The following is a 17,224-nucleotide window of genomic DNA, read 5'->3' as shown; positions in this document are numbered from 1 at the left end:
TGAATGCAACTATGTTTATGTTAAAAGCCTGTTTCCCGCAGCATGTAATTAAAGGAAATGTTGTACAAAGCCAGTACTTTTGTCAAGCTCCTGTAAATGGAAAGATGGATAGCACTCAGAGAAGTGAATGCATTGCTTCATATTTAACCTTAACACTCTTGTCATTAATGGTTTGTCTAACTTGTTCTATAAAAGACAAGGTACTGCTCCATTGAAGTAAAATTAAAAAAATCAACTAAACCATGCTTTTCAGAACACAAGATTCATTATCGTCAACTAATGTATTGGCATAAAGCAAAGTAACATCCTATCAAGTAAGGCACACATTCAATCTGCCTTTTCACCCCCCTTTATTTTTAACTCATGCTGTTTTATTGTTATAGGCAATTTGTACCACTCAGCATGACAGTGTAAACTGAATCAAGATTAATTTACATGCAAAAGAACACTTAGGAGAGCAGCATGGTAAGCAAATGTATTGTCTCGATTGCTGAGGTGGAAAAGAACCTGGAAAGAAAAAAGGGTGCTCTAATTAAGGGGCATCAAATATGATTGCTCGTGGTAGTCAAGGGCCAGAAAATAGTAAATGTCCGACCATTTAAAGAATTAGCATCTTGCTCGTTAGAAAGACAAGCTGGATATATAAATTTTAATGAAATTAGGTAAACAATTTGCTTACTTAACCAAGGTGGTTTTGTTTTGTTTTTTAAATGTGAATCAGGTATACAGTTAAAAAGATAATAATTTTAAAACATGTCGTGGTGGGAGGAAAACAGTCCTTACACTTAAAGTAGTTTTTACACCTTCATAAAAATTCTGATAGATATCCAGCTATAAAAACCACACGCCACTGTCAATATTCCTTGAAACATGAAAATCTGAGTGAATTCTAGTCAGAGCATAGAGTGGCAATTAATCTGGGTTAACTAACTGATACAATGAAATAACTGTACAGCTTTTTAATAACAAAAGGAAAAGAAATTGGAAAAATTACACTGGTAGGTAGCAAGGTATGTTCGAGTTAACCTAGTTCTACTCTGAACTAAGGCAAGTGGAGTTCTGCTACCATTTTTAAAAATCAGCACACAAGTGAAAAATTTGGTCCAGAGTTTCCAACAGTACGTGTAACACTCACGCAGAATTACTGCTACAGAAACTAGACTTTCCATGGCCATGTGATGTAAACCGAGGTATATGTGTATACATATACACATACATATATATGTGAAGCAGGTAAAACTAAAGATCAGTAAAAGTATTTAACCACAAAAGTAGATTAGTTTGGCAATACCATTTTTATCCACTGCTTCCAGATTGCCAATCACAAGATCAACCACTAACTCAGCTGCTGCCCTGGGGAATTACCTCACTGGAGGATTCCCCAGCTTAGGAGGGAAGGGAAGACCATCTAGCAAGGCTAACCATTATCACACAGCATGGGGATAACTGCAGCTTTCTAGGTTCTGCCACTACCACAATATAACCTTCACAGCCATGAATATTCAATAACCTATCTGTTCCCCTCTCCTTATGCCATCAGGAAGAAAATGGACATATACAAATATAAAAGACAATGCAAAACAGCCGAGTGTAAAGATATATAGCAATGAGTTGTCTTCTACATAGCAGTATAATACCGGCTATTTCATCTTTAGCATTCTTAGTAGGTTACACATGCGATTTAGATGTAAAAATCCCTAAACTCTATACATATTCTCATTCTCCCCCAATATAATCTTGCATTTCTAATATTCTCCTCACTCTTTCACTATTTTTTATCTATTTGTTTTGGTTGTGAATAAAATAAGGCATCTCCAGGTACAAGACTTGAAACATCTTATGCCCAAAAAACAAGGAAAAAAAAAAGTAAAAAGAAAAAGCATGACAAGTGAAAAATAAGTTATATAACTCAGATTCATTTGGAGGATACAAACAAATTGAAGTTAAACACAAAATAGAATAATATATACCAACTTCTAAATTGCTCTGCATTTTTTATTGTAATTTGGATTTTTCATTTAACAAGATCACACAGTAATTCTCCCCAAATGCTAGCTGCTCCTAGATCTTTGTAATAAATACTTATGTAAAATTTAGAACTGAGACCTCTATTACCATGAATATTCTGAAACAGTTGATATCTTTAAAAAAAAAGTTGCAATAGAAAAGGTTTTTAAACCTGTAGTAAATTTGCCAGCATCAAGTCCTGCATAAAAGAATGAATTCAGGAAGACAGAGCGCACGATACAGAAATGCCAAGAGACCTTCATGGATTTACAAATACTTCATATAAACAAATTTTCAAATAGCTTTATTCAGAGTAGCCTTTCTGCTCTATTAAACATAGCAAACAGCTGCCAGATTTATTCAGACAAATAATCAACAACCATAGAAGTAAAATGGCAGAAGAAAAAGGAATTTTGGCAACAACTCCACAGAGGACCACAGCTATTCTCCAAGTACACTTCTTCTATGTGCTCGTGGTTCTGTATGGCCAGTCAGGAGGAAAAAAAGCCCTCAGTCACAGTAAAACATACAAAAACTCTATCAAATATCACAAAGCAAGCAAATACAAAAAACGAGGCGGTGGTGGGGGAGAAGCACAGTAATCTGCCTTTGTTTCACTACAACTTCAGCTACAATTTTTAGAAGGGAACAGTTTAAAATGTATGTGCCGCAGCCTCGTTCAATCACTCACCTTGGTTTGCTGAGCAGGTATAATGCAGAGGCAGGCTTTAGCCAGCAAAGGGTAAGAACAGCAAATAAGTATCAATTGGTTAAGAACACAAAGCACAATCCTAACTTTTCAGTACAGCCATAAGCTTAACTGAAAATGATCTAGGCAATATTTAATCTTTCTTAATAATTCAAAAACACAAAAGCAAGAAATGCTCAAAAGCAATAATTAATAATACATAGCATTACTTATTGGTGTTCCTGACTGCTTGATGGATATACAGAGTTTCTGAGCCTTACACAGCAATGAGACAGGATCCCATGGGTATATTCTCATCTCAGTGTGAAGAGATTTACACATGTAAATCCCCATACATTCAGATAGATGAGTAAACACTATTACATTTGAATGCATGCAAAATGTAATCATTTCTATTTTAAAACATCCAAGAATCACATCCAAATTAAGGGTAGCAGCATAGACTATTCCATTTAACACACAGTAAAAGCTAAGTACAATTTTCTCTAATTATTGTATAAAATATTGACGTCACTAAAAGCTCTTAGGGAGGTTTGTGTTTGGACTAGCATCAGAAACTTGCATTCTTTAAAGACTCAAGATTAGGAGAATGCAGAAGTATATAAAACATGACACCTTTCTAAAACAGTATTCCAACAAGAATATTTTTTATACGAGGTGGTTGAAAAGAAAAAGATTAAAATAATCTTCAAAGTAGCTAAGGAACAGGTACACTAAGAATATTTAAACACAGCCTTGGAATAAAGGCTAGCAAAGATAGACACCATATCAGTGAATATTTGGTTTATTTCCTTGAGCTGTGGTTTCAACTTTCTGCTTTACTGCTAGTAGGAAAGACATTCATACTTCATGACAGGGAGCCAAGAGACTCTCTGAGCCAAAAGACTGTTTCAGAGTAAAGGGTAGGCTTTGTGCTTTTAGAGGCACACTGAAAAGCTGTCAAATACGACTGTATATCCTTTCTAAAAGATTTTTAAATTAAATAATTAGTATTGGACTGAATACTAATGGAGACTAATGCAAACAGCTACACAGGAAACACTTGCTGTATGCTGGGAAATTGAAAGGCGCACTCAGCCCTCTTCTCATCCAAATACATTTATCGAAGCTGCTGAAGTATTTCTCACCTTGCTCCTTCTTAAAGTCTTTCTCTGACATAGTGACAGGCAAAAGCAGTTCTCCAACAGGGGGCTGAATGCTAACATTGAAACAATCATCCTTTGTGCTGAGAAAAGAGAAATTACAGAGTATCAACCAAGTGCTTCAGCAAAGATTAATATATACATATCAGGTCCAATTTTACCACGGAATCTCTAAACAGTGTAATAACTACCTGAGTCATTCCTACTTTATTAATCCAAAAGCCTGCTAATCTATTATATCAATAAAGCTGATCCATTTTCTCCAGTACAAATGTGTATTAATATAGTATGCATGCTCTTGTATTTCTGAAAATATAACTTTTACTGATATTAATGTTTATTTGTAATCTATAAAGCATCACACTCAAACTAAATGCTTCAAAAGACAAATTATTATACATTTTACAATTCCTTTAAAAGAACTGTTATTCACAAATCCCACCATCAACAATAGCTGCCCCAGAAATATGGCTAAACCTAGAAAAGATCTAATTTCAGACAGATAGGATTAATATTGTCTAAAAAAACCAAACAATTCTAGAGTAACGAAACCACAGAGCATACCGGTTGATGTAAAAACATGCTGAAAAACTGCAGAATTTGAGGCAGTTCTCATAATGGCAGAGATTTAAAAAAGCTTACTATCAATAGTAGCACACGACTATCAAGTGCTATAGATTCCTCCTTAAGAAATAAATACCTTACAGTGAACTTGCCCTCCCTACTCATTCTATTATCCAAGTTTCCAACTCTCTCATCTTAGAGTTCTCCAAGGCTATAAAAACTCAAGATACATTAATTCTGCTATATCTGATTGACTAACTATACCATAAGGGATTAGGCTAACAATTCAGGATCAGTACATCCAGTCAAAATCTTTGTTAATGCTTTGATGCATGAGAAATCCTTAGAATAGAATACTTTTTTTTTTTTTCCTGATGTACTAAATAGTCAATACATATTGATGGTTGATATGCCTCAGATATCCTACTTAAATATAATGATACAGTCATTAGAATGGACGATGTATTTAATCTATTAATATCCAAATTAACCTCAAACTGATTTTTTTCTAACTCTGCAACTTCAACATTCCGAAAAAAACCAGACTGATGGAAAAACCAGCACTATATCATAAACATAGAAGAGGTACATGTCTTGTCCTAAAGATGCAAGACAAGCAACTTGAAAACAGGAAAGCATTTTAAGATCCTATTACTTAAAATTTTAATACTTACCATAATTATCTGATTTCACAATTTCACAAATGTTTAGGACTAGTACAGTCTTACTTTCTGACTTTTGATGTGTTATAATTATGCTTATGTATCTCAAATATGGGTTTTTCAAATAAAATTCAGAATTAATATTAATTTTGTTGAAAAGTATTATTTAGTAAACATACATTGAAACAATTCCTTCAAACTTGGCTAGTATTTCCTTTATAAAGAATCATTATGAAGAACTGCTTTTAAAAATTTGCTTAGCTAACAAAGTCTCATTTTTCTTTCCCATATACTACTTTAAATACTGTCCATCTCTAAAAAGACATTAGTGTGCTAAAAGAGCAGGGATTGTTTGCGTAAGTAAGATTTATTTTTATTACATATATTTTTTATTTCCTTGGAAAACTGACCAGGAACTCCATCACCTTAGAAGCTGAAGTAAAGGTCTTTAATCAACTGCCTCATAACTTTTTGCTGCTTATATACACTGCTTGGACTATGTGACTAAAACTTTCAACAACACTTTCATTGGTATTGTTCAACTGATCATTTAACCAATGTTATCTTTCATATTAAAGCAAGATGTGCACTACATAATTCACCATAAACCAGATAAAACAGTTTTCTGTACAATGATTCATGTCCTACATTGACTGAACATGCCACTTGCTCTGAATTGTTTATAACAATCTTTTCACAATATGAAGGAATAAAAGCGTGAGCATAGCTTGGGTTTTATATGGCTATAACTGCTCAAGAGGAGCACTTGACACCTCTGCTGCTAACAAACATGCCACTTCCCTTTGCCCTAGTGATTAAAAAGCTAGCAAGACATTCTTCAATAAACCATGAACTCTTCTCAGTTTGCAAGCAGAAATTGCTAGTTCTTCAGAACCACTTTGCTCTTAACTTCACTTTAGCCTGAATCTGTTTTGCTTTGCATTACTTTAATTTTAGCGTACTTCAGTAATTTTTTTTTTCAGCCAGAGAAAATCATCCTCCCTCATATCATTTGCTTTAGCACACACTTTACAGGCTAAATATACAGCTTTTGTTTACTGACCAGCATCTGTTTTATTACATATTTATATTAGAGATGTAGCAATATCTGATTTAATGGGAGTAATTTATAGTTTCATAGAACAATTCAGGTCAGAAGGAGCATCTGGAAATCAACTGGTCCTACCTGATAAACGACAATGCAAGACTAACACGTAATCCTTTAGAAGATGCACAGTTCTAACTTTTCTTTAGATGGCTGCAGTGGGAGCAGCACACACCTGGCATGTGAAGCCAGCGCCGATTTTCCCTATTGTCTCTCTCTCTCTTCCCTTCATTTTTTTATTTTTATTTTTTTTTAAAAAAGATTGGCTCCAAAGGGTTCCTGGGAAAGAATTTATCTGCCATGACAAAACACTTGAGGACAATGATGGCAACATCTTCTTTAAAACTAATACAAATAGTATTATCACTTGTGTATGATTCCACAACAGCAGTCTTTAAAGTCTTGATTCTCAAAGCTTTTAAAAATTATTATTCTAATAAGAGGCTGGGGAATATTCTTCTTGCTATTTATATTATCCTTTTTTATTTCACTCCTAGTAGCTGTTTGACCGAGAATGTGTGCAAATCCAGCTCACTATTTTTGTCTTGTATTCAAAAAATCTCCACATATGATTAAAAAAGGAAGAGGAGGAGCCATACACTAAGTTCTTGCAAAACATGGAATGGAGAAGGTTAGGAGACTTTGCTCATAGTCTTGCTGAAGAAACGAAAAGACAGCATCCTGCTTCTACAAGAAAAAAGGCTGAAGCGATAGAAGAAATTACAGTAGTGGCTCATGTGCAGTCTCACTTTTTGCAGGATTCAACAGAAAACACAGCAATATGGGAACATACACAATCTGACAAGGAAAAATAAAATTCTGCAGTGGAGTTCTGCAGTCAGTCTGTATCACCAAAGATCTGTTTTTACCTTTCCTCTATGTAATGATGCCTACCTGCCTTGCAAGGACTGAGGTCTCTTGCTGGGGGTTATGAATATACTAATGCTTAACTAGGACTCAACAAGCTACCAGACTACCAGTAACAAATTGCTTTATACTTCTATGTTATGTATATCCTGCTTGCAGAATCTTAACAAAGTAACCCAAAAAGAAAGTCACGAGAGCTTTGCTTTTCTGAGAGAGTATCATTTTGTCAGAATAACTTGGTGTGGGTGCCTTTGGGTTAAGGAAGTAAGTTTCATAGTGCCAAATAGTGCTCACAGAAATCTTTTAAAAGACTAAGTTCCTCCATTTATTCCTCTTTAACTTTCCGCTTGAGAGGCACTATTGTGCAGCACAGCAGCGTGGCTGAAAGAATGTGCCTCTGAAAGGAGGTGACACAAGAAAAATAACAATGAAGAGATGTTCTCTTATGAGTACATAATGTAAGCATCCTAATACACAATCTAATAATCTAAATAAATGCATTAGGACCAGTTTTCACGTTAAGGTGTATCATCTCTTTTTAATTAGATGTGTGATCTTGCTTAATAAAAATAGTATTCATGAGGTCTTTCAAGGTTCAGGCCTTCAAACCTCTCCCTCTAATGCAGTTTCTCCTTGTTTGTCCTTGACTTGTACAACAAATTCAGGAAGAGATCTAAATATTTTATTACTCACGTTAGTTTTTTACTTCTTACAGTTTGTATTTATTGAACCGCTAGTACAACAGCACATCCCCAAGCAGAGAGTTAGTGTTTGCTATGCAAAACACACAGACCATGATTGGCATCTAAGACCAATTGATCTACCCATTACCACTATGTCCCTACCCCCACAAGCTTTACTACAAAGCTATTGATTTAAACACTGCCGATCGGTTTCCATTTTCTGATTTTGGGCAGGCCAATTAAGAAAGTGAGTAATTGTGATTACACTGCTTCAGGATCAATTACATTTGATGCAAGACAAAGTGCTTCTCTTAGAACAACGTTAGGAAAATTATTTTGATCAGGAACACGCCACCACTGAACATGACTCTAACAAAAACGCAGAATAACTGTCAATGTCTTTCATAAAGATATGTTAGCAGGAAAAACAAGAATATCAACACCTTTTTGTCCACAGTATTTCAATTATATTTTGACTAACTTCTACAAGTCTTTCTTCTTTTTGGATAAAAGCTTTTTAATAAATATGACAAGTTAAAAAGGCTGCAGCTGAGTTCTCTGAGATAGTGCCCCTGAAACATCACACTGCACAATTTCTTCAATAATATTGAACATTACTAGGATTTTGAACAATACATGTTTTAACAGTAAAATAGCAATTTGAATGCAAAGAACATTTTATCTATTTTAATACTATTTTCTAAGAAGTAGTGTCAAAGCAGCAAGGCCCTATCAATTAGCAAAGGAACAAAGTAAGCAATTCCTATTCTTAATTTAATTTTAAACTTAGCTTGAGCTCTTTGTCATTGGACTCACATTGTCCAAATCATTAAAATGAATACACCATTGAGGTCTGAGGCAAATCTATTTACAGTGATGTTACTCATAGCCTGGTCGGTGTTCAGGAATATTGATCTGTCTTGTTTGTCTAATAGGAAAATAATAAACAATTACTAGGCAATGTTGGAGAAAGTAATCAGTTTTTATATATCACTAATACAGCAGACCTCCCAAAACATAACGGTGATGATCTGCATAAAATCAATGTGTTATGCTACATTGCTTATCCTCATCACTGCTAAGATTCTCAGCAATAAATGGTCTGAGTTTGGAATCAAATCATTATTATACTGAAAATATGCCTTGAAAAAAAATCTGCTCTTTTTAAAAAAAAGTATGTTCCTGCTTGATAAACTGAGCATATTTTATTAAAAAAAAGACCAAACCCCAAATATATTTCAGAAAAGAGAGCCTATCATTTTGAAGCCATTATGAAATTGCATTGCCTAGAAGAGAACTTCCCTTCCCAAACTAACATAGCATCAGCCAACAGTCCAAAGCTGGTTCCAAATTCCAGCAAACAGCATACAGACCAGCTTCAACAATGTGATACACATAAAGTACATGCTGCGAACATCCTACTGCAGGTAGTAGTATCTTAAAATGACTATACATGAGCATAGACTGTATAGGAACACGTTTGAGGAGTAATAAAAATAAATCCTTGCCCCTGGAACAAGAACTTTTATTTTAGTAACAATTCTTTTGGAGTCATTTGGGTACATCTGTATTATTAAGATTTTCCTGTTATCTTTAATAACCGGTAAGTTGCAAAAGCTGTGCTTAGTAAAACTACACTGAAATGTCTACAGCATTCAAGAAAAGGACATGGAACTTTCCCAAAAAGCTTCCTCCCTAAACTGAAACGCAGCAACGAGAATGTCTATTCAATATCCAGAATATATACAGTAGTGCTTCTTGAAACAAAATATGTCAGAAAACATTGTATCAAAATAAGAAAAGAAAAAAAAAGTATGCAGATCTATCTGTATAGTTTCCAAGACTATAAGCCTAAATAATGCTTAAAAGAAGGTGTCTAGCTTTCTCCCATACACTCATTACTAATGTTTGGACACTGCTACTATAAATTTTCCCTGATTTCAAGTGTTAGTGTATAAGAGAGCTCTCACTGGGTTGGCAAGCTATAATGCAACAGGAACTCATACAAAGGAACTTCTTGAATGTGCCATTAATGCCATTGATATACGACAAAATCTAGTTGGCCAGCCAGTTACTTTTCACTCTTTCTTTAATAATTTTAAATAATCTACAGCATAAGGAATAAGTTTCTTTGGCCAGCAAATTTTGGGGTTGGTTTCATGTAGTCATGTTACATAGATCACAGTCATAATAAGCACTCAAGGTAGTAAAATTGGTCACCCTATATGCTTTTTTGACCTGTGATTTTTTACAAGGAAGAACACGCACAAAACACTCCAGCAGACTAGTCAGACCTGACTGCTTCCTTCAAGGCAGTGTTATTAAGAAGAATCCCAAGAAGGGTAAATAATAAAGATGAAGCTCGAACAGAGAAGCAATTCTACATCAGAAGAAGAGTTCATAATTCTGCTTGGTATCATTTGTACCAGGGGAAAAACAGGACCTCCCAAATACAACCTGTCGAAGAGGTTTTGAACTCACACATGTGATTTCAAACCTAGATTTGAGCTTACCATCAAATCTGTGTTTTTAGAAGTGCCAAAATATTCAGCAGACTGAAGTAAACTGATAACCCTTGTAATAGTAAAAGCAAACACTAACTTCATCTTATTTCGCTAAAAACATCTTGGGTATACATCATGTTGTGAACTGTTCTTCAATTCTTTAAATATTTAATAAACAGCAAGTCTGCTACTGTCAAGTAAACTTCCAGTATACACTACTTGTGCCTTCAGAGAGCAAAAAATTACCCCCCTCACCCAGGAACTCACCATAACTGGAAACTGGCCATCTGAGTAGAATCACAGAAGTCAATACCCACTGAAACGGTAACAGATCCTGCAGGCTCAAGGCATTCTACATGAAAACATTTTGAATAGGTAAATTACACATGCAAAGCAACAGAAAAACTCAGATGCAAACCCCCAAACTGTACATAATTAGAAAACCTGTATTAGAACAAACAAACAAACAAAACCAAAATCAAAACCTCCATAAAAATTGCTAATACTTGTAGCTCTGTTTCAAGTAAGCACCATGCAAATGTCACGCTTGCATGTTTAAGTGTCTTGGATTCCGTCTACCCACAGCCAGTGTACATGAAATGCTGCCCTTTAATCTTACAGTCCCACGATCAACAAAGTAAGAATTTTTCCTAGAAAATCTAGGAAAATTTTTTGCAGAAAAAAAAATACTGAAGTTACATCATTTTATTTGTGTATAGATCCAGCACAGTAACACTTTCAGTAACATCAGTTTGCAAATTTACTTAATAAATGAGAAACCACTACAAACATTAAAAAAATTTAGATTACCACACACAGTAATGGAAAAAGAGATCAACTTAAAATACTTCATATTTAGTACGATTTACGTACTTCTCAGTATTCTCCTTGCATTAGTTATGGAAAGGAGTAGAAAGATTATGAACCCAAAATAGAAGATAATTTTGTGCTTTACAAGCAGTGCAGACTTGTGGACTTCTCAAATTAAGATATTAAAAGACATGCTCATTCTTAGTTTCTTGGTTGTATCACTATACTGTTTTCTTAATGCCGTAGAGGTAAGGCTTTGTTTTGGTAGGCGGAAAAGCTCTTTCTTTGCATAAGCAGACATACTAAGAACAAGCATTGTAGCAGTTCGACTTCTCAAGCTTGCAAGAAAGAAAACCTAAAAGCACAGTTAAATACAGGAATTCAAATAAAAATTATTGGGCAGGCAGAAAAGTGTCTAATTTCCAGTTTATTCACTGACTTATCTGATGCTTTTTAGGAACTAAAGAGTAGGCAGCTGCTCTATAACAAAAGGAAACAAAATTTAGCTGCTCAAGAGTAAGTTCTGACAAACATGGAAAATGTGTATGTGATGCAGTTAGGCAAAGACTAAGCTAATGCTAGGAAATGAAGAGAAAACAAAGTATTTCAAGAGGTCGGTGTAAAGCATTGAAAGATTACAGGGTCATGCTCAAATTCAAACTAAGCTTTACTGAAGTCTTTGATCTTACTGTTCTCCAATAGGGTTTCAAAGGCACCTAACCCAACAAAAAAATACTGTGCACAGGGACTCAGGTAAAATAATTTGGTCCATTTCTATTGGCAAAATCAGGACAATTGCCATCATTAATTGCAGAGATGGAGGCAAAACTAGACATAGTCCAGTAGGAATACCTGTCTACACTAACACTTCTTCTTTTCTTTCTGCTGGGCAAATTAAAGGATGCGTTTTCCAAATGCTGGCAATAGAAAATATAGTTACAAGAATGGGCGATATAAACTGAGCTACATAAGGTGACAAAGAATACAGAAAATTTGCATTCAAGCAAGAAAAACAACATTTTTTGAAGGAACTTCAGATGATACATTACTTATTTTCCACTGAAGAAACCAGCAACTTCACAGGACATATGCCACAATAATGTCTTTCTTGAGGAAATAAATACTTTAAAGGATAGGACTGTCTTGTGGAACTCAAGAAACCTGAACTGGATAACTTATTATTTTTTTTTCCGTTTCCCCCCCCCCACCCACATGAGGGAAGTAAATGCTACTGTTCCCTGACTGTTATTGTGAGTACAGTATCACCTGGTCTGACTTACAGAAGTACCGGTTTTCTACTTATAAGCCTTTGTGGCTTTATTTCTTTAAATGTTTAAAGGGAGGGTCATAAATTAAGGCTGATGGTCAAAACTAACATGAAATCAGAACTCTGTCTTTATTAGAGAAATAAACACTAAACAGTTCACTTAATACAAAAAGTAGTATCTTTTCTAAAAGTAATCTTGATCAAGCATGTATAATCATTAAAATGCAAATGGCTACGAGATTTTAACGCTGAAATAAACTGTAGCATTCTACACTGCTTTTGTAGCTATTTGTTGTAAATCTGTAGAGCCTTCTCAGTATTAAAAATATGTATTTCAATAGCATACAGCAATTTAATACCAAACACCTTTTTAATGATGTTAATGATTTACTGAGAACAAAGAATACTCTTCACTGCTGTGCTTTAAGAACTGTTTCTGTATTCTTCTAATGTGACCTGGATTCACAGGATAATGTTCAGAAAAGAAAGCTCCAGGCAGACCTTATAGCAGTATTCCAGTACCTGAAAGAGGCCTACAAGAAATTTGGAGAGGGACTTTTTACAAGGGCACGAAGGGACAAGGGGGAGTGGCTTTAAATTGAAAGAGGGTAGATTTAGATTAGGTATTAGGAAGAAATTCTTCACTTTGAGGGTAGTGTGACATTGGAACACGTCCTGAAAGGTTGGAGAGAAAATAATTGTGAATATAAATCAAAACCTCATTCTAAATAGTAGCCCATTATAGCCATTCTGGATTAAGGCTGTAAGAGAATCAAAGTTTGTGGGAAGACAGAAAAACTTTATTATATTGACTGGAACAGATATTATATGAATGTTACTTGAAAAAGCAGGTAAGATTTCAGGCACAGAAGTTGTTATCTAAGGAGTTATTTTTGATGTCAAATACAAGTAGGGGAAAGCCGAATTAATTTCTTTTAGTATCAGATTACCTAAGAAAATACAGCTGCATGAGTGTGTGTATGTATACATATATATATGAGAACATCTATGACTATGCAAAACCCCTTTCCTATATTTAAAGTTCTGCAAAACATTAAGATTTTGTATTTTTAAAGATAGGATACAATTACCTATTGGACTAAACTCATGCATCCTCATGCCTGGAGGTAATTTCTTCTCTTCGATGTGAATATTCTCTATCTTGTGATCAGTTGTATTTGTTACTGTCACTTGCACAGATACCATACGATCACCAAAAATGCCTGGCTGTCTTGAGAAGCGATAATGAGCTGCTAAACCTTTTCCACTCATTCGATGAAGCAGTTCATGTGTTTTTGTTGGCATAGAGACTTGGGTAGTGACCTGTTAAGTACAAAACAAGGGCTGGTGAATGCTGTAAGCCAAGAACAGATAAAATGACAATTAAATATTGCACTTTTCACTCAGCTAGAGCACCTGCTTTCTAATCACAATTTTAGTGAACTATAGACATATAAGGACACATTCAAATCCATAAACAAATTTCAGCAATAGATGTTAGATAGAAGAATCTAAAAATAACATTTCTGGTGCTGAGAAATAGAAGCTTTAACTTTGTTTTATTTGCCTCACTGTCCATTATACATCTGTTTTCAGTATTTTAATTCTACTGTTAAAAAGATTATCAGATCTTTTTCAGAGTTAAGAGTTAAAATAATTATGTTGATCCAACATGAAGTCTCATTCCATTCTATGCATCACACCTCAAGGGTGACCCCAAGCCCACTCTGTGCTGTGAAAGTATAGTGAGGAATTGTCATCTTCTCTTGTTAAAACCACCAAAAAATGTGGCCTAACAATTACATCACGCAAATACTAAAACCACAGTTATACAGAGCAGAAGGATGCTGCCATTTTTAAAACCGCCTTACTGCCACAAGGATATTCGGCTCCACTCTATCCTGTAGAAGTAGCATTAATAAAACACGTTCAGTATGCAAACAAATTTCCAGAAGATATTGCTGCAAAGGAACTCCACAATCATGAGTTCAAAACTGCAAAAGTAAGGAATATGCAGAAAACCGCAGAAAAGCGATTCTGAATTCTTTAAACAAGTTATAAAGAACGGCTAGGAAATTACATGAACAGTGACACCACACATACAGAACACAGAGGCTGAAAAAGCTGAATGCTTAGCATGAAAATCCCATTTGTCTGGTCAATGCACTATGAGTTACCAAACTTTACCGTGTACATGTTTCCACTGATGAGTGTCCATCTTCTCTTGCCCTACCCATAGCTCTGACTGTGTAACCAAGTGGAAGAGATAATTGCAAACAGCAGGATGTTCAAGACTCCCAGCAGCTACGCAAGCAGAAAGGGCTTTTATCTTGCCTTCTCCTGACTGCCACATTCAACATGGAGGGGCTGATCTGAATACTTAGTGAACACTTTCAATAATATGATAAGCTTGAAAGAGCTGGGATTTAAAGCCAAAAGGTGCTACAGAAATGGAAGAGTGTGTGAACAACATCAGGCTGTAAAGAATTCTGTTGAAAAACTTCAGAAGTTAGAGAGCACGTAACAAACTTGATCTCCACCTCTGAGCACCTGTTTCTGAACTGAAAAGCCAGGCTAGTAACAGTCATCACCTCAAATGAGTATCTGTAAAGATGAACTATTAAATGTTCAGAAGTGTGAGCACAACATTGGTGAAAGCTGAAGAAAACACGAGGAACTGAGTATGTATTCAGTGGGGGCTTCAGAAGGCACATTAAGTTTCACACGTATCATACTGAATGAAGAACAAATTATGACGAAGAAAAGGCAGAAAGGCTTCCCATCTCCTCAAAACTCAATTGATGTGTGCCTGTAATTAGAACAACACATACAGGATGTTACTGAGCAAAAACCCCTGGAAAAAACTTCCACATCAGATGTCATTTTCAACTTTTTACCTAGTGTTTCTTTCTCTAATCTCTGGTATCGTTTTTTTTTCATACATTAATGATCTCGGTCAACAGCTCAATGTTCAAATGGAGACCAGTAATGAGTGCTGTCCCTCAGGGGTCGGTGTTGGGACCATTCTTGTTTAACACCTTTGCTGGTGACAAGGACAGTGGGATTGATGCGCCCTCTGCAAGTCTGCTTGCAGTTTATCAACTGCACCACACCAAGCGGTGTGTGGAGGGAAGGGATGCCATCCAGAGGGACCTTGACACTTTTGAGAAGTGGCCAATGCCAACCTCATGAAGTTCAACAATGCAGGCTGCTCAAGGAAGTGGTGAATGCTCCACCCCTGGCAGTGTTCAAGGCCAGGTAGGACAGGGCCTTGGGTTACATGGTCTAATGTGAGATGCCCCTGCCCATGGCAGGGGGATTGGAACTAGATGATCTTAAGTTCCTTTCCAACCCTACCATTCTATGATTTTATGATCTACCAGTAACTTTTAGTGTGCAGACTAAAGACAATTTTCGAATACATTTGAACTGAGTAAACTCTACAACCCCAACTTTGAATCTGCGCAATTTATTAATACTTTTAAAGTAAACTGTTAAAGTTCTCATTTTCTTACCCCTAAAAAGATACTGTGATATTCTCAGAAACAACATTTTTCATTTTCCTATACGATCAGAAGAAAATACAGCTATTTACAATAGAACACTTACCCAAATATATAAACTTCTGTCCCTCTTTAAATAGTCGTAGCAATAACACTTGAAGAATACAGGCACCATTATTTTAAATGGAGTCATTTTTTTTCAGTCTAATTACTGGTCTCTGACAAGCATGAACTTACCTAACTCTTTTGTCCAAGAACACAGTTCAATGCAATTTTACAAGACCAATAATGACCAGGTATCTTTTTACTCCTGTGCCATTTTACTGGCATAAATATAAAAGATTAAGGTTACTTTCATGTAGTTTATCTTTAAATTATATTTAAGAAGTAATGACTCTTGTGACAGGAGTTGAAGGGTGGGGTCCAAAATGGCAGTGCTCATGCAATTGCTTCCTCCTGGGGAGTAGGTCATACCAACCAGCAGAGTGACAAATGTCTCCTGACATCCTCTCAAAATGAGGATCAAAGGGCTAACCACACTGAGGGTGCTTATGGTTATGGTGAATCCTCTGACAGCCCTTGTTAAGAACCTGGTTATTTGATTACCTCTCCGAAATGGGGAAGGCAAAGTAGTAAGCAGGACCGGAACCCTAAACTTCCAGAGAGCTGATTTTGGCCTCTTCCAAGACCTACTTAGAGGAATCCCGTGGGAAAGGGCTCTAGAAAACAAGGGAGTCCAAGAGAGCTGGTCAATATACAAGCACCACTTTCTCCAAGTTTAAGACCAGTGTATCCCCATGACAAAGAAATCAGGAGACCAACATGGATGAGCAGGGAGCTGCTAGTAAATCTTAAACACAAGAAAGAAATTTACGGAATATGGAAAAAGGGACAGACCAAGTGGGAGGACTATAGGAACGTTGTCAAGGGTATGCGGGGATGCAACAAAGGTGGCCAAGGCCCCTTTGCAATTGAGTCTGGCAAAGGACATCAAGGACAACAAGAAGGGCTCCTGCAAGTATATCAGCAGCAAAAGGAGAATTAGAGAAAATGCGGGGCTGCTGCTGAATCAGATGGGTGTCCTGGTAACAGAAGACCCAGAGAAGGCAGAATTACTGAATGCCTTCTTTACCTCCTTCTTTACCACTGAGGACTGCTCTCAGGAGTCCCATATCTCAGAGGTAGGAGGAGAAGGCTGGAGAAAGGAAGACTTCCCCCTGGTCATAGAGGGCTGGGTTAGAGATTGTCTAGACAGACTTAACACCCATAAATCTATGGGCCCTGATGGGATGCACCCACGCTTCTAAGGGAGCTGGCAGCCGTTGTCGTTCTGCTATTCTCCATCATCTTTGAAAAATCATGGAGAACTAAAGAGGTGCCCGATGACTGGAGGAAGGCTAA

The 17,224-nt window shown here is 36.1% G+C and overlaps 1 protein-coding gene across 1 annotated transcript in view; it reads right to left on the bottom strand.

Moving 5' to 3' along the window:
* LOC104409473 (AP-3 complex subunit beta-1-like) overlaps window positions 1–13,637 on the bottom strand; it is a 28,488-nt gene extending 14,851 nt beyond the window's left edge. Inside the window, exons 1-3 of the mRNA XM_010019351.1 lie at window positions 13,412–13,637; window positions 10,511–10,595; window positions 3,844–3,941 (exon numbers count right to left, since the gene is read on the bottom strand). Of these exons, the coding sequence (XP_010017653.1) occupies window positions 3,844–3,941; window positions 10,511–10,595; window positions 13,412–13,625 (397 nt within the window). The 5' untranslated portion in view covers window positions 13,626–13,637. The remainder of the gene's footprint in view (window positions 1–3,843; window positions 3,942–10,510; window positions 10,596–13,411) is intronic.
* Window positions 13,638–17,224: the final 3,587 nt, after the last annotated feature.

This window comes from Nestor notabilis, unplaced genomic scaffold (genome assembly GCF_000696875.1).
Source record: "Nestor notabilis isolate BGI_N333 unplaced genomic scaffold, ASM69687v1 scaffold2398, whole genome shotgun sequence".
NCBI lineage: Eukaryota > Metazoa > Chordata > Aves > Psittaciformes > Psittacidae > Nestor > Nestor notabilis.
The sequence above is the reverse complement of the archived record's forward strand: the minus strand, read 5'-3'. Positions and strand labels throughout refer to the sequence as shown.